A 19,057-nucleotide genomic window follows, 5' to 3' on the forward strand; every position below is an offset into this window, starting at 1 on the left:
TTTCCCCAACTGCCTCTCACAGTCCCTGCTCTCCTTCCTTTCCTCCGGTGAGACTGACCAGAGAGAGGGGACACCGTCTTCCACCTGATGGCGAAACTCGAGTCGCACCGCATCTGCCTCATGCACAAATTCATGTTGTTCCTATGACCAAAGAAAGTTAAATATTCCTTAATATTAGAATTTGACACGATGAGCTGCTAATAATAATAAAACGCAGGGCTATCGATACTTGGCTACTCATTCATTGCAGCTGCAGCCCGAGCGAGTACGGAGAAGTGCGTTTTGTAATAGTGTTGAATAAAAACAGTGACAGTGTTGATTATAAACTTAAACATGAACTCACTCATAAAAACAGCAGCTCTTTGCTGTATTTGTTGACAGTCTCTCTGTGGTCATGGTTTTAAAAGTTATTCAATCTTACGTAGGCTAGTAGCCTATTAAATTTGGCTGTGGCCAGGGTCATGGAAGCTCTGTAGCCACGGTGATTTGAGCTATCCGATTGGGCAGCGCAGTAGGTGCACTCGATTTAGTCACAGATTTGCCTGTCCGCCGGGTAGGCGGATTTTGTCTCATGGGAACGCTTTGCTTAACCGGTGCGCAGGACTTTTGAATCAAGTGCACCTACTGGCAACAGCTCAACATGATTTAAATAAAGGAGTGCAAGCCTTTATTGTTCGTTGGCTTTTCTACAGAAATATTTGGTGATCGACTAGGAATGCCTTGAAGATCGACGATCGACCGGTTGGCGACCACTGGATTAGGATATTCTAAATGCAACAGACCGAAGACTGAACACACACTTGCATCATTAGCAATGAGACAGAGCAAGTAGAGCAGGCAGGCAGGCCAGCTTGAGGAAGAGAGAGGCAGAAGCTTGCTCTTTTGTTTTGGTAACCTGCATCTCGCAATGTCTTGTCTTGCATGACTTCCAAATTCACCAAGTAGCCTAAAGTTCGCTTCTTCCTCTTTAGTTTTATTTGAGTTACACAAATTCCCCAGGCCTTCATAGCCAATCGGCTCTATCTCGGAAAATGTTTTGTGATAAATGAAACTGTGATTTTAATTAAGTGGAGGGGAAAAACAAAGAAATATGTTCGGTTAGGGATTTTCTTAATGTTAAGGATCCAAACTTTGGATCCCACCCTTAGTTTTGGTACTAGTTCATTTTTGTTTATTTAAGAAAATACAAAGTGTTGTTATTCCTGATTCCATACAGTGTATGATCATGTAATATAATGCCTCATGAGAGCACAATATGGAATACCAACACTTTGTATTTTCGTCAATGAAAACACACGATTACGCAAACAACAACACTCAAATAAAGTGCAATATGCATTTGAAATCAATATGTTAACATGTTTCAGACATTGTATAGGTTTCTGCTATGTTTTGTAACAAAGAGAAAAATATGCACGCTTGTGTGACTCAAAGGGCATGTCTGTAGTACGGTACTTCTCATTTCCCACTCCAGGCTAGTGTGATGGGCTGTCACTGTTCAGTAGCTTTCTGTAGCCTTGGGGGTCTATCCATCTGTAGTAAGCTTGTGGTGGCCAATTCATTGACAACTTCGGCTTTAGCTTGCTCATTGCTAATGCCTTGGGAAAGTATTTACACCTCTTGACTTTTCCACATTTTGTTACAGCCTGAATTTAAAATTGATTACATTTTGATTTTGTGTGACTGATCTACACACAATGAACCAGGTTTACTGTGGGTAGTCTGTTTTCCACCAGACACTTGGAGACCATTCTGTATGGTTGAAAGAGATGGGGGGGGAAAGGAGTGGCTAATATGTCTGGCTGCACATCTGACTGGCATACTTACTGCAAATTGAGAAATTATGTGACTAAACGCAACAAAAGGAAGAAGAAACTGTATTATGAAACCAAGATCAATGAAAAAAACTTGTACTTTTTTTAAAATTATGGGCAGAAAGACAAATTCAACTCCATCTTACATCGAATCAGCTTATTCATCACTAAACCATTGGATGTTGCCAATTATTTTAATGATTATTTCATTGGCAAAGTGGGCAAACTTATGCAGGAAATGCGAACAATTGTATTCATGCATAAAAAAACTAATAATGAAAGAATAGCATTGCCAGTTTGAATTTTGCAAAGTTAGTGTGGGAGAGGTGGATTTTTTTGTTTGTTATCGATCAATAATGACAAACCTCCTGGCATTGACAACTTAGATGGAAAGCTACTGAGGATGGTAGCTGACTCTATAGCCACTCCTATCTGTCATATCTTTAATCTGAGCCTAGAGGAAAGTCTTTGTCCTCAGGCCTGGAGGGAAGCCAAAGTCATTCCACTACCCAAGAGTGGTAAAGCGGCCTTTACTGGTTCTAAATGTCAGGAATTGTGAACAACAGAGTTTAAATGTATTTGGCTAAGGTGCATGTAAACTTCCGACTTCAACTGTATATAATGAATATGAATTGGGTGTGTTGAGATTATTACATATAAAAGCACTAAACCTCTCTAAAAGCTTCACTTATTCAAAAGTTTTATTTGAACCCTAAATGGTTCTCAAGTAGATTACTAAGAAAAGCTCATCCATTCTTTAAAAATTGCCTTTTTGCCTTTGTGCAGATTGCCATGTCTCATTTTCGATTAACTGTCACGGTTGTTAGAATGGACTGACCACGGCGCAGCGTGATGAGAGTTCCACATCTTTTATTTAAGTGAAACTTCTACAAAACAATAAACCAACAACGAAACATGAAAGTAGTGGTGCCACATACACAAAACATCCAACGAACGTGAAGTACAGCGCGCACATACTGAAACAGTATCCCACAAAGCAGGTAGGAGAAAGGGCTTCCTAAATATGATCGCCAATTAGAGGCAACGATTACCAGCTGCCTCTAATTGGGAACCATACAAACCACCAACATAGAAATACAATGACTAGAACACCCCCCTAGTCACGCTCTGACCTAAACACCATAGAGAACCAGGGGCTCTCTATGGTCAGGGCGTGACATTAATAGAGAATTATACTTTTTTTAAATAGCTCTCTTTTTCAAACAAGCATTGCAGAGCTGGCTACTATTTCAATTTCATCCCCCTGAAAAGATAGAACAAATATTATGGCTGAACTCAAATGTGCTGGTTGATAAAATACCTGTATTTATGGGAAAGATGTTTGAAAAGGTTATTTTGTTCTTAAATTATATTGTAAATTGTAATGGTAGAGTTATGTCCCTCATGAAGATTTTTAATGTACCGATTCCATGGTACAGGGTGTATGAGTTGATATATAAAACAACGCAAGATTCAAGACTTCGTGCTTTTCAGCTAAAATTATTATATAGAATTCTTGCCACCAACAAAATGTTGAATATTTGGTGCATAAAATCATCGAGGATACAGAATCAATAGACCATTTATTTTGGTATTGCCCTCTGGTAGCCTGTTTCTGGTCTCAGGTTCAGGAATGGCTGAAAATGAATAGCAGTGATCTAAAATTGACCCTAGAAATAGTACTGTTAGGAGATCTGGAGAGACCRGGTCAGTCAATTACTAATATTCTTAGTAAAAATATTTATCTTTAACTCGCAATCTGTGGATTCTATTCAATTAGATAGATTGAAATTGTACGTTAAACATCACAGTATAGTTGAAAGATATGTGTTGCGTAGGAACCCGAAGTGGGTGGCCAGCAGAGATAGATGGGATGGGCTGAGGGTTGGGATGTGGAATTGGAGACAAGTGGGAGTGGAGTTGCTGTGCGGGAGATAGAATGATTGTCAAAGATACGTTTTTTTTTTTTTTWACTCTAAATAAAACATAATAAAAAGTAWGTTTGAATGACACTAAGGGGCAGTGTTTTTACACCTAATGCCGGTTTGCCTGAGGCTGATGCCGTGCAGGTGTTTGTACACATGCATATACACACTCTCATTCAAATAAACGCATACAAGAACACACACATATTTTATAGTGTCAGACACGCACACAAACATATACAGTTGGCATTGCTTTATGATTTTAGGTGTCCTTGATGTCCTTTGTTTTAAATGTATTAATTGTTTTAATTATTTATTTTGCATTGCTCATCATTAATCACTAGTTGGCCTCTGTCCTGTACCCCACCCTCAACCTTGAGGCTGCTGCTTTATGTACATAGTCATTGAACACTGGCCACTTTAATAATGTTTACATACTGTCTTGCCCACTTTATGTGTGTATATACTGTATTCTAGTCATGGCTAATCCTATATAACTACTGCTGTACACACCTTTTCTATTCATATTAGTCCCCGACTAAAAAAAATCTTTGTCGACCCGAGTTGCTCTGTTCTTTCAACCAGTCGATTGGTCGAAAAGTTGGATTGGTCGAAATGTTTAAGCTTTATTTTTCCATATATAGACAGGTGATTCAATAAAATAAACGACATATGCACTGAGCTTGTCTGACGCTTTAAGCACACTGTTTGATTAAATAATTAAGACACACAAATGACTCAAAGAGCGTAACGCTCACACTGTGTTAATAAAAATGATAGCGAGTGCCGGTGTGACTGGCACACCTTGTCTCGCTCTTCTTCCTACTGCAGAAAAATGGCAGCACAGCAAGTGTTTATTGCGCAGCCTATCGACCAGTCGACTAAATGGGGTCAACCCTAATTTACTGACCATACTGTCTATATACACCATTTATATACTATATATTTATATACTATATATTTATATTCTGATCTCTGACATTGCTCGTTCTGATGTTTACATTTTTTGTTGTCTTTATTACTTTTGGATTATGTGTGTATTGCTGTACTGTCACGCCCTGATCTGTTTCATCTGGCCTTGTGCTTGTCGCCACCCCCTCCAGGTGTCGCCCATCTAACCCACTTATACTCTGCCCCTGTTGTTACAATAAACATTGTTACTTCACACAGTCTGCACTTGGGTCTTACCTTGATTCTTGATAGTGAGAACTGGCTATGACTGACCCAGCAGACTTGGACCAGCTCCGCAACGCCATCTCCTCCTCCACCATTGGTAGGCACGAGGAGTTGCTTCCCGGTCTGATGGAAGGGTTCCAGGCTGTGGCCGAACGTCACGACCTAGCCTTGGACGCATTGCGGGAGAAATTCCATGGGTTGTCTACTAGGCAGCCTACCACGACGGTAACTTCCCAGCCCCTCTGTAACTCGACTGGTAGCAGCGCTGTCACCCCGGTTGCCCGGGAATCCAGCTTGCCTCCCTCGGAGCGCTACGGTGGAGATTCCATAACCTGCCGGGCATTTCTCTCCCAGTGCACTCTCGTTTCCGAGCTGCAGCCTTCTTCGTTCCCCTTGGACCGCTCAAAGATAGGGTACATTATTACGCTGTTGTGCGGGAGGGCACTCGCCTGGGCCACGGCAGTGTGGGAGCAGCAATCTACCGTCTGCCTCAGTCTGGTGGTATTCGTGGTGGAGGTGAGAAGTTTTTGAGGCTCCGGTGTCCGGGAGAGAGCCTGCCCGGAAGTTACTCCAGCTTGGCAGGACACCCTCAGTGTGGCAGACTATGAGGTGGAGTTCCGCACTCTAGCAGCGGAGGGTACCTGGAACCCGGAAGCGCTGTTCGACACGTTCCTGCACGGATTATCGGAGGAGCTAAAGGATGAGCTGGTAGCCCGAGAACTACCGATGGATCTCGAATCACTCATCGCTTTAACCATCCTGATCGATGGTCGGCTACGGGGAATGTAGGAGGGAGAAGAGGTCCGATTGCGGTCCCAATAGCTCACTCAGGGATCCCACCTTGCATCTGATGAATTCTGGAAGTCCCCGGCGTCTACGTCCCCGAGAGGATCCGAGCTCCAAGAGCCTCCGGAGACTGCCGATTCACCTCTTCCCGAGCCGATGCAGCTCGGCAGGGCGAGGCTGTCTCCAGCCGAACGCATATGCAGACTTGGGACCCAGAGTTGTCTGTATTGCGGTACTGCTGGTCATTTTGTGTCTACCTGTCCCTTCAAGAGACCTAGCTCATTCGTTGGAGTGAGTACACTGGTGGGTCTTGAAGATAATTGTTCTTCTCCCCTTACTCGCCCCCCTCTCCATGCCATCCTGCTGTGGGGTGACCAGTCCAAGTATCTTCAGGTACTCATCGACTCAGGGGCCGATGTGAGTCTCATAGACGTTACCCTGGCGTCCAAGCTGTGCATCCCCACTCAACCCCTCTCCATTCCCATGGGTGTTAGAGTGCTGGACGGGCGCTCTATAGGCCGGGTCACCCCCCAGACCACCCCTTTCAACTTACGAGTGTCGGGAACCACAGCGACACGATTCAATTCCGGCTGGTTGAGTCTCCGCAGGGTACTGTGGTATTGGTATTCTCTTGGCTCCAGCGACACAATCCCTCCATTGACTGGGCTACTGGTGCCAGTACTACTTGAGCCTGTCCTGCCACACTCATTGCCTGAAGTCAGCTCTGCCTGCCCCGGGAAGTGTTCCTGGGGGCTTGGAAATTGCCCCGGACCTCTCCGCCAGCTTCGCAGAGTACCAGGACCTCCGGGAGGGGTTCAGTAAGGCCCGGGCCACTTCGATTCCGCAGCACCGACCGGTATCCAAGAAGGTCAAGCCTGAGGCGCTGGCATGCCACTATAGTGCCGCGGCTACACCCCCGGAAGCTGATGCCTTTCCCCCCTGCTCCAAGATCATTAGCCCCTCTGCTTTTCATCCTCTGTTGCCCCATACCCTCTGTATTTTTCCTACCTTTTCTGTGTCTAGAGTCAAAACCATGTCTGACTGCCCCTTGTCTTCTGTTTCTAGGCCCATCCCTTCCCCCCGTGTCATTGGTGGCCAGCCAGCGTACACGGTGAGACGCCTCCTGAGGGTTCGGGGCAGGGATTTCCAGTACCTGGTTGACTGGGAGGGTTATGGCCCGGAGGAGAGGTGCTCGGTTCTCGCTAAAGACATTCTGGACCCGGGCCCTCATCGCCGACTTTCACCGCCGGCACCCTAGTCAACCAGGTATCCGCCCAGGTGGAACGCCAGGTGGCGTCCCTAGGGTCGGGGGTTACTGTCACGCCCTGGCCTGTTTCACCTCTCCTTGTGCTTGTCTCCACCCCCTCCAGGTGTTGCCCATCTTCCCCACTTATCCTATGGGTATTTATACCTGTATTTTCTGTCTGTGTGTGCCAGTTCGTCTTGTTTGTTCAAGTCAACCAGCGTTTGTCTCTGCTCCTGTTTTTCACCAGTCTCTCCTTTTCTCATCCTCCTGGTTTTTGACCCTTGCCTTTCCTGACCCTGTACCCGCCCGCCTGACCACTCTGCCTGTCCCTGGCCCTGCCTGCCGTCCTGTTCCTTTGCTCCGCCTCTGGATTACCGACCTCTGCCTGACCTGAGCCTGCCTGCCGTCCTGTACCTTGGCCTCTACTCTGGATTATTGACCCCTGCCTTTCTTGACCTGTCGTTTGCCTACCCCTGTTGTTACAATAAACATTCTTACTTCACACAGTCTGCACTTGGGTCTTACCTTGATTAAATAAGCATTATGCTGCACTTGTGATAACATCTGTGAATGTGACCAATAAATTTGATTTGATTTCATGCTCTTCCTGCTGCCTCTCTGGAAATTCAGGACTTTTAATTAAGATTGTTTTGCTGACAAATATCGCAACAGAATTAAGCATCATCTTGGTGAATATAGAATATTTATTTCTGAGAGAGAGAGAGAGAGAGAGAGACTTTCCTCTGTCAGGTATTTTGTTCTATAGAGCCTAGCTAATACCTTTCTCAACCCTGTTTCCCAGGTGGTGCTCCTGTCTGCCACCATGCCTCAGGATGTGCTGGAAGTCACCAAGAAGTTCATGCGTGACCCAATCCGTATCCTTGTGAAGAAGGAGGAGCTCACCCTGGAGGGTATTCGCCAGTTCTACATTAACGTGGAGAAAGAGGTATTGCTGTTCTAGATGCTCGTTCTAGAAAAGTATATATAGATAAAAATATAGGGCTCTTTATATATGCTTGTGATACAAGAGTTTCGTGAGGCTCTTTGCTCTACTAGTAATAAATAAAGTAATGGAGCAGCCTATAAACTAAAACAGTTGATTTTAATATTTTTTTTTAAATGTATCTAAAAGAAGAACAAAGGTCATGAAGTAGACACATTTTGTCAATACAACACAGTAACTCTTTGGGCTGTGAATTGCCTGGGGCCTCAAGATACGATATGCAATTCTGTGATTTTATTGCGATTCGAGGTTTCAAACATATTGCTCACCATATGTCTGCTTCAGAGGGACAAGAGAGAGCCGTGAGAAAACAAGTTTTGATCAGTTATGGAAATAAGTGCTCAAAACAAATTGGCTCCCTATTTAACACCAGACTGCAACATTCTAACAGTGTAATTAATAAATGTCATATATGCTATCTCAAAAATATTCATTTGATTGTGTTTATGAAGGCATTGGAATAGGATTTGTATTTAATTTAAAATAACACAATAGCATTTTCATTAGTTTGTTACTGTAGGTTATATGTAAAAACAAAACAAACAAACAAATTCATTAAAGTGTTCAATCTATTTTATTGGTTGAGTGCCTGTGTTACAACTACAGTATGACACAGAAAGCATATGTGTTGGAACACGGTAACAGCTTTTTATAATGACAACATTTTTTTTTTAAATACCCCAACCACGAGCCGTCTAATGATGAAAACATCTGTAACCTAAACATCATTAGAAGTGCCAAGTGGCCTTGTTAAAATCAGAACAAAAGCAATAATGGCGTTATAGTGGGCTCCAAATGTATTGAGACAGTAAACAAAACGTGTTTTTGTTTAGGTTGAGTTTCGGGGTGATTATCAGCTGTGAAATGCACTTTCACTTGTCGAGAGAAGGAGCGGAGCAGGCCCTACTGTCTGGAGAAGGAGGGGCAACGGGGGGAACCATAAAAATATGACACGCCCTCCTAAAACTGGTTAGGAACTCCAGTTCTGATACTGTATGTAACTGTCGATTTTTGCAACCCCCCCCCCCCCCCCTTCACTAGTAACTGTTCTGATCACATACAGTTGTAGTCGGAAGTTTACACACACGATAGCCAAATGCATTTAAATTCAGTTTTTCACAATTCCTGACATATTCCTAGTAAAGATTCCCTGTTTTAGGTCAGTTAGGATCACCACTTTATTTAAGAATGTGAAATGTCAGAATAATAGTAGAGAGAATTATTTATTTCAGCTTTTATTTCTTTCATCACATTCCCAGTGGGTCAGAAGTTACATACACTCAATTAGTATTTGGTAGCATTGCCTTTAAATTCTTTAACTTGGGTCAAACGTTTCAGGTAGCCTTCTACAAGCTTCCCACAATAAGTTGGGTGAATTTTGTCCCATTCCTCCTGACAGAGCTGGTGTACCTGAGTCAGGTTTGTAGGCTCCTTGCTCGCACACCCTTTTTCAGTTCTGCCCACAAATGTTCTATGGGATTGAGGTCAGGGCTTTGTGATGGCCACTCCCATACCTTGACTTTGTTGTCCTTAAGCCTTTTTGCCACATCTTTGAAAGTATGCTTGGGGTCATTGTCCATTTGGAAGACCCATTTGCGACCAAGCTTTAACTTCCTGACTGATGTCTTGAGATGTTGCTTCACTATATCCACATAATTTTCCTCCATAATTTTCCTATTTTCATCTATTTTGTGAAGTGCACCAGTCCCTCCTGCAGGAAAGCACGCCCACAACATGATGCTGCACCCCCGTGCTTTACGGTTGGGATGGTGTTCTCGGCTTGCAAGCCTCCCCCTTTTCCTCCAAACATAACGATGGTCATTATGGCCAAACAGTTCTTATTTTGTTTCATCAGACCAGAGGACATTTCTCCAAAAAGTACAATCTTTGTCCCATGTGCAGTTGCAAACTGTAGTCTGGCTTTTTTTATGGCGGTTTTGGAGCAGTGGCTTCTTCCTTGCTGAGTGGCCTTTCAGGTTATGTCGATATAGGACTCATTTTACTGTGGATATAGATACTTTTGTACCTGTTTCCTCTAGCATCTTCACAAGGTCCTTTGCTGTTGATTGATTTGCACTTGTCGCACCAAAGTACGTTCATCTCTAGGAGACAGAACGCGTCTCCTTCCTGAGCGGTATGACGGCTGCGTGGTCCCATGGTGTTTATACTTGCGTACTATTATTTGTACAGATGAACGTGGTACCTTCAGGCATTTGGAAATTGCTCTCAAGGATGAACCTGACTTGTGGAGGTCTACAATTGTTTTTCTGAGGTCTTGGCTGATTTCTTTAGATTTTCCCATGATGTCAAGCAAAGAGGCACTGAGTTTGAAGGTAGGGCTTGAAATACATCCACAGGTACACCTCCAATTGACTGAAATAATGTAAATTAGCCTATCAGAAGCTTCTAAAGCCATGACATCATTTTCTGGAATTTTCCAAGCTGTTTAAAGGCACAGTCAACTTAGTGTATGTAAACTTCTGACCCACTGGAATTGTGATACAGTGAATTATAAGTGAAATAATCTGTATGTAAACAGTTGTTGGACAAATGACTTGTGTCATGCACAAAGTAGATGTCTTAACCGACTTGCCAAAACGATTCTTTGTTGTCAATAAATGTGTGGCGTGGTTGCAAAACGAGTTTTAATGACTCCAACCTAAGTGTATGTAAACTTCCGACTTCAACTGTAGAATACTAATCAGTAAGCAGGTTTCCAATGACTCAGGTTTATTAGACAAAAGCTCAAATCTTTGCGACATCTGTAATGGAAACGGCAGATAGAAAACATTTTCTAAAGATTAAAAACAAAATGTTTTTACATACGTTCAACAGGGGTTGATTTTTCTTTTGTGGAACTTTTGTTGTGACAAATGATGCTGGAAACGGTTTTTGCTGAATCATTTTGAAGTCGTGGGGCACGTGGTGTCATCACGTAACTATAAAGCTCCACATTTAATTCTAAATTATACTGCTTGCAAAATCAGTTTTTCGAACTATAAATTTTTTTTTTGTTGCAGGACAATGATTGTCCTGACTTTCAAGAATGCCAGAATTGCTTCGCTTTTCTTTTCTGGTTGGCTGGCAAGTTTCACCGCTACAGGAGTGCAAGTTTCACCATGCCACGGATCGTGGCATACGTTAACACATGACAATTATTAGAATATGGCAAATATTAGTCAATTATTGCATTCTATTTATGCTGGTATGAGGGCATACAGGCTGTCGGCAATGTATTCATGCACAATTTAATGGTAACACTTTCTTCACTTCATTCTTTTTCGACACTGTAGGGTTTTTGCGAAAGTGTGATGTAAAGTGTAACATCATTATATCCAGCTGAGTTTATCGATACAGGATATTTCAATGAAACGCACCGTAGCAGGAAATTGTCGCATGTATTTTCTATGCAAGCATTCTAAATGTTGACCATCACTGGAAAGGTTCATGAAAACGTAGCTAGTGATGAGTTTAGAGATCGCCTCTCTTTCGTTAAACTTGTAGCACTTGATTATTTGATTATCAAGATGGTTGATTTTGTATGAAAATATCTTTCTACAGTGATACTAATAATGTATGGCTGTATCCTTTTAAGCACCCTTTTAAATGTTTTTGGGGTCCCAAGTTCCCGCCGTCTCCCATGCTGTTAGAGGAACGGCGTTCTTTGGCAAAGAAAGCAGACTGCTCTCCACCGTGGCTGGGATCTCTGTCCCTCTCCACTACTTAGCTTTAAAGCAACGTTACTCCCATGTCTTCGGTCTCAATTCAACCCCCTTTCCATTGTTAGGAGTGGAAGCTGGACACCCTGTGTGATCTGTACGAGACCCTGACCATCACCCAGGCTGTGATCTTCATCAACACCCGCAGGAAGGTGGACTGGCTGACTGAGAAGATGCATGCCAGGGACTTTACTGTCTCTGCCCTGGTAAGAGCTCCTGCACCTCCAGCTCTGTGTCCATGTCCCACAGTGTTGTCATACCTAACACCCAGGTATGTGTTTGGTGGTGGACATATGGGTTGATAATGGTTAGTGTTATGTGCGTTGATGTTTTAGTAATAATATGTTGTCATATACCACTCAGGTATGTGGATGATGATGATGATGAACAAAGGCATACAGGGCCTTCAGAAAGTTTTCACACACCTTGACTTTTTCCACATTTTGTTGTGTTACAAAGTGGGATTAAAATGGATTTAATTGTCATTTTTTATCAACGATCTACATGAAATACTCAAAGTGGAAGAAAAATTCTAACATTGTATATAAAAAAAGACAAGCTAAATAAAACCCGAATATATCTTGATTAGATTAGTGTTCAATCCCCTGTGTCAATACATGTTAGAATCTCCTTTGTCAGCAATTACAGCTGTGAGTCTTTCTGGGTAAGTCTCCCATTTCTTATTTAAAAAACTCTTCAAGCTATGTCAAATTGCTTGTTGATCATTGCCCGACAATCATTTTCAGGCTATAACACAACAAAATGTGGAATAAGTGAAGAGGTATGAATACTTTCTGAAGGCATTGTATTATGTGACTTGTTAAGCAAATATCCAAACCTTTGCATTGCTTGCTCTCTGCTGTTTTAGGCTGGGTTTCTGTATTAGCACTTTGTGACATGCTGTTGTGAAAAGGGCTTTATAAATACATTTGATTTGATACTCCTGGACGTATTTAGGCTTGCCATAACAAAGGTGTTAAATACTTTTTGACTCGAGACATTTCAGCTTTTCATTTTTTATTTATTTGTAAACATTTTGAAAAACTTCATTCCAATTTGATATTATGGGGGCGTTGTGTGTAGGCCAGTGACAAACAAATCTAAATATGATACATTTTACATTTAGGCAGTAACACAGCAGAATGTGGGAAAAGTCAAGGGGTGTGTGAATACTTTCTGAAAACTGGTAACAGTTTATCAGCTGGGTTTCCAGGTGCCGATTTATGCCTAGTCCTGGATTAAAAGCACGATCGCTCGGACTAGCTTAATCTGTGTCTGGGAGAGTGAGTGGCACTGAGTCTTATCTGCCAGGGGGAGAGAGACAAAGCCATATTCATCCCAGCCGACTCTGCCGTGAGAGCAACAGGTTGGTCCACGCTATCGGCACAAACTCGTCATTGAGTTGAACACTTAATACGGGGCACAGGGTGGAAGTGTCTGTAATTTATCCTATTGAGATGTCATCGTTTACATTAAACACGTTAGTTTGCAATATCTACAGAAGCCACGGCCTTCGATCTCCACAGTATAGTTCCTATCTTTGTCACAATGTTCCTCCTGTACTTCTTGGAGCCTCTATTTGTGCAGAAAACATCCCGTTGATCTGGTTAGATCAGCATTTGTATGATTCCCATAGATCAGCATTTGTATGATTTCCATAGATCAGCATTTGATTGATTTCCATAGATCAGCATTTGTATGATTTCCATAGATCAGCATTCTGATTGATTTCCATAGATCATGCATTTGTAATATCTCCCCATAGATCAGCATTTGTATGATTCCCATAGATCAGCATTTGTATGATTCCCATAGATCAGCATTTGTATGATTCCCATAGATCAGCATTTGAATGATTCCCATAGATCAGCATTTGTTGTGTCTTTTTTATGATTTTTGTAACTGTTTGATCTTGGTACGGTATCGAGATTCATGAAATGCTTGTGGCGTTCGTTCACTAAGGTGATGTCAGATCCAGGCTAACTATCTTGTCTGACTATAAGTGGCTCGGTTTAAGAGTGTCTGCTAAATGTAACGTCGTCCTTCCTCCCCAGCACGGTGACATGGACCAGAAGGAGAGGGACCTGATCATGAGGGAGTTCCGCTCTGGCTCCAGCCGTGTCCTCATCACCACAGATCTGCTGGTGAGTTGAGTTCAGGACTACCTTGGTAGAGCACGCTGTGCCCTGAATCTTTTCATATGTTGGATGTAAAATTATGTTAATATCTTATTATATTAATTGAATGTGTAAGTGGGCTCTATATGATTTATTTAATTAGCCTACTCTTAATGAACAGTGATGACAAAGTTTGAATCAAGTGGCAACATGTATACATTTTTAGTATGTGATCACTGTTGGATCTGAACCCATAACCTTTGGCATTGCTATCACCACACTCTCTTACCAACTGATCCACACAGGACTAAACTAGCCTGCGCCCGTGTTCAGGGTAATAAAGCAATGGCAGCTAGAGGTCAGGCATGGCAGGAGTGTTGATCATGTTTTTCCTTTCAGGCCCGAGGAATTGACGTTCAGCAGGTGTCTCTGGTTATCAACTATGACCTGCCGACCAACCGTGAGAACTACATTCACAGGTAGGAGGGACCCTTAGGGATGGGCGGTATAGCGTATTTTACTATATACTGGTATTGATGCAGAAGCCTGAATGTTTGGTTTGTTAAATGTGATATGCTACTCCACTAAATGTGATATGCTACGACCACTTGCGCTCAGTCTGCATGGTTAATACAGCACTTGCGACAAGATGTTGATGACAACGATGCTCATTTCCACTTTGCTTCTTAATATAAATCCACAAGCGTTCTATAATTACACTATTAGGTTGTGTGTCTTGCGGTGTGCAAACAGCTCGTGTCTTTTTTTAGCAAGTTGTTGCTAAAATTGTATAGTTTTAGCCGCTAATGCTAATCGGCAGTTAGCTAATACATTTACTGAGTCGGAGCAAACGTAACTAGCTAATACAGCCTGATACCAGTGCTGGTGTAGGCCTAAGTCATCATTGTTTTTGTGCAACAGTATCTTCTAAATCAAAGAGGAATAGGCGAAGCATGAAAATGTTAGCTATATGAAGTAGCTAAGAGAAAACATTTAATGTAGCTTGATTATAGGGTCCCCTAGGTAACACTGACCAACACTTTGGTTCCTACCCTGTCACAATAATTCCTCCCTGGGCTTTTTCATTCATTGTCATGTCAAACAACACTGTATTCAAAGTGCTCACTATTGTGTTGTAACTATAGAATTTGAATAATCATTCTATTGTCTTGATTCCAACAGTTCACCCAAGTGTTTTGATCTAAATCGCAATTATACTGTTTTGGTAAATTTGAGATTTTATGGGCACATATCATGCAGCCCTATGTAGCAGTGTGGAAATGATCTCAAAGGAGTGCAGAAATTGATTAAAATGCTGAGTATTTAGTTTGATTTAACAATATTAAGCAATCAGAATGGAGAAAGCCCCATTGAAATCACTTAGTGGGGAATTCCGACCCGAGTTATGCGTAAATTTAACGGAATTCCCTTTTTATGCACTTTTCTATCAATGCGTATTCTGCCCTTAAATTTAAGCATGAGAATAGCATGCTATTCACCCGCTTTTCGTTTGGGCTGAATATCAAAGATATTGGTGGAGCTGCGTCTACAGATACTGTATTCTCACCGTGACTTAATTCCAACATAATTCCACCACCTTTACGGACGATGAAACCTGTCAGTTCCATGCGGAACATTTTTTTAAATATAGGGAACACCATTCTCCATGCATTGTAATTGATAAAAGCAAATTGATAAGAGCTAAACTAGCCTGAACTAGGTAAATGGGTAAATGAGTAAGACGTTTTTAAATAAGGCATTTGTAAATATAAATTACAATTGTTTTAGATCTATTTTTCCTTAACGATGGAGACAAATGTGAAACCAGTCATATGGCAGTAATTTCCACAATGAAGTTTATATGAAATGCTGGCCTTGGGATAACATTTGGAGACGCAAGCTATAGGCCTCTGCAGCCATGCGCAAATTACAGTATAGCAACAAACCTAAAGAGTTGATTCATGATTTCTAGAATGTTTTAATTATACCCAGACTTTTCACTGTATTTTTTACAATTTGTATCGTGTTAAATATTAGCTACTATCAGTAGCCACTGTCAGGTATACCCGCATACATTTACAGTGCCTTCAGAAAGTAGGCTATAAAAATGGCACCTTGAGGAAAACCTGGTTCAGGCTGCTTTCCAACACACTGGGAGACTAATTCACCTTTTAGCAGGACATTAACCTAAAACACAAGGCCAAATCTATACTGGAGTTGCTTAACAAGATGACATTGAATGTTCCGGAGTGGCCTAGTTACAGTTTTTACTTAAAATTGGCTTGAAAATCTATGGCAAGATTTGAAAATGGCTGTCTAGCAAAAAACAACTTGACAGAGCTTGAAGAATTTAAGAATAATGTGCAAATATTGTACAATCCAGGTGTGCAAAGCTCTTGCAATGTTTTTGATTCATCCGCAGTTTTCTCCTTTCACAGCCATTAAACTCTGTAACGGTTTTAAAGTCACCATTGTCCTCCTGGTGAAATCCCTAAGTGATTTCCTTCCTCTCTGAGTTAGGAAGGACGCCTGTTTCTTTGTAGTGACTGGGTGTATGGATTAGGGTCGTCCCCGACCCCCAAAAATATTGGTTGACCGAACGTAGTCTCTTCTTTCGACCAATCGATTGGTTGACATGTTTAAACGTGTACTCTTCCATATATAGACACACACTTTGTGTTTTAATAAAATCAACTATATCTACTGAACTTGTCTGATGCTTTAAGCATGCAGTTTGATTAAATAATTAAGACCGACAAATGTCTCGAGGAAGCCAGAGATCAAGATGGTCTAACCAGAAGAAAAAAACGTGTCTCCCCCCTTGCGCATGCTGAATGAATGCGGAATAAATTTAATTCAACCGTTGAAACGATTGTCAATGAGGTTTTCAGTACATTTATCTAAAGCCATCCTTTTAAATTTGCTGTACCTTTTTAAAAAACACTCACTAACGCTTCAGAATATTAGGGATCAATGAAAGAAAGCCATGTAAATACACTCATTCCTCTCCTTTTCAGCACCAATTGATCCTGATACTCTGATTGTTCAATCCATGAAATATTGGAAGGTGAGAAAGTTGTACAATAGGTTGGAGCAAAAATAAGTTGATGTTGGCTAGTGAACAATGCCGGGAAAATGCAAAACAAACTTGGTGCAAAACGAACTTCAGAAGTAATCAAGGCACAAGTGAATTTTTCCCAGTACTTTTGGTCCCTTAAAAKGGGGGGGACTATGTACAACAATTGCTGTAATTTCTAAACGGTTCACCCGATATGGATGAAAATACCCGAAAAGTAAGGCTGATAGTCTGCACTTTAACTTCCTTGTATCATTTCAATTCCAAAGAGCTGAAGTACAGAGGCAAAACAACAATGTGTCACTGTCCCAATACTTTTGGAGCTCACTGTAATTAAAACATTCCAGAAATCATAAATGAACTCTGTAGGTTTGGCGTTATACTGTCATTTGTGCATGGCTACAGAAGCCTATAGCTCGGATCTCCAAATTTCACCCCAAGTTACAAGGCCAGCATTTCATGAACTTCACTGTGGGAAAAGGTGATATGTTGATATGCTTCAGTTTGCTACCCTATGACTGGTTTCACATTTATTTCGATTTATTTACAATCCCCTTATCCAAACGGTTTACTCATTTACCTAGCTCTAATCAATAGTGCATGGAGAATGGTGTTATTTSTGTTGGATAAAATAAAGATGTTCCACTTGGAACCGACAAGTTGCTCGACGTTATTCATTGTGCCTAAAGGTATTGGAATTATGAGGGAATTAGGGTAKAGGTCAGAATACGGCGTATAAAGACACCTTTGCCACAACTTCATTTTTTGGATCTCCACCCCAGAATGAACAGCGTGTGAATAGCACGCTATTCTCATGCTTAAATTAAAGGTCAGAATATGCATAGAGAGAGGTGCATACAAAGGGAATTATGTATAATTCACGTGTGCTTAACTCGGGTTTGAATTCCACCCGTAGAATCTGTTGCCACCCTAAGGTCATGCACTAGTTATAAAGCAAATGAATCAGGAATTCCCAGTTTTTTTTTACATTTCCAGATTTTTCTATATTGATCTGCTCACATTCCTCCTGGKTTGTTCATTTCATGTTTATTTCACTACTGTTTTAATTCTAAATGCAGAGCGGCAGGGTTCATATTAACCTTGTCTTTAATTGTTGTGTGCCAGGATCGGGCGAGGAGGCCGTTTCGGAAGGAAGGGTGTCGCCATCAACATGGTGACTGAGGAGGACAAGCGCACACTCCGAGACATTGAGACGTTCTACAACACCACAGTAGAAGAGATGCCCATGAATGTGGCTGACCTGATCTAGAGTAGAGTACCCTGCCCCTGGCACCCTGCCTACTGGTGGTCTACAATGCCACTATCATCATCTCACTATTCTCTAAAACCTCCCATTTCCTACCTATCACCCACCTATATTCCCACCTATCCAAGCCTCTCCCGTGTATCCCAATTTTGCGCTCTTAAATGGGGTAGGGGAACCCCYGGTTTCCCTCCTTTTCCATGCCCTCTGCGGTCCCTCAGCTCAGCCCCACTCATTTGGTTCTCTATGGCTTGAAGGAAAGAGACCACCTCTCCTGCTAGCCTTGCATAATAAAAACCTAGAATTGTATGTTTACTTGGCCACAGACGAGGATCAGTATGTTTGCATTAGCAGCAGACTTCATGTCCTTATGTTGTATACAAGGACCCCTTGGGACTCCATTTCAATAGGAAATGGTCACTTCTTTGGGGAATGGGGATTGCGCTATGCAGTTGCAGTCTTTGTTATTTGCATTGGAGTTGTTATATTCTATCACTCTCCATTGCTGATATGTCTGCAGGAGAGTTTTTAAACAAACAAAGGATGACATAGTTTATAAAAAAATAAATAAAAAATCCTCCATGTGCCTCCTTGAAAGTAGAGCTATTCATTTGAACACTGTTAATGAGTGGTAAAGACACAAAATGTTGGTAGATATTTTGACTGAATATATAAAACTACCAATATTTAATTCTAAAGTGTATAATTTACATTTCACAAAGGTTGGCATTTTGGGRGAGAAACTGAAGGTGTACAGAGGGGGCTATTGGGAGTTTTGCTTTGGGTGCAAAGACATTTGATGGACTACATGGAATGAAATTCCAGTATAAACATTTTATTTATTTTCCACACCTTTTTTTATTCATTAGTTTGGTTTCATTTTACAAATTGGGGGAGGGGGGTGACTTCAATAAAGTTACCAAATAAATAA

The 19,057-nt window shown here is 41.7% G+C and overlaps 1 protein-coding gene and 1 long non-coding RNA gene across 2 annotated transcripts in view; both read left to right on the forward strand.

The window, feature by feature from the left end:
• Positions 1–19,057, forward strand: part of LOC111950363 (eukaryotic initiation factor 4A-I) — a 35,940-nt gene extending 16,883 nt beyond the window's left edge. The window contains exons 7-11 of the mRNA XM_023967873.2: positions 7,750–7,893; positions 11,738–11,875; positions 13,724–13,813; positions 14,186–14,265; positions 17,988–19,057. Of these exons, the coding sequence (XP_023823641.1) occupies positions 7,750–7,893; positions 11,738–11,875; positions 13,724–13,813; positions 14,186–14,265; positions 17,988–18,132 (597 nt within the window). The 3' untranslated portion in view covers positions 18,133–19,057. The remainder of the gene's footprint in view (positions 1–7,749; positions 7,894–11,737; positions 11,876–13,723; positions 13,814–14,185; positions 14,266–17,987) is intronic.
• On the forward strand, positions 6,974–7,453 carry LOC139022923 (uncharacterized). Its single transcript, XR_011473995.1, has 2 exons — positions 6,974–7,071; positions 7,195–7,453. It is a non-coding gene; the product is annotated as an uncharacterized lncRNA (long non-coding RNA).

This window comes from Salvelinus sp. IW2-2015, linkage group LG23, assembly GCF_002910315.2.
Source record: "Salvelinus sp. IW2-2015 linkage group LG23, ASM291031v2, whole genome shotgun sequence".
Classification (NCBI taxonomy): domain Eukaryota; kingdom Metazoa; phylum Chordata; class Actinopteri; order Salmoniformes; family Salmonidae; genus Salvelinus; species Salvelinus sp. IW2-2015.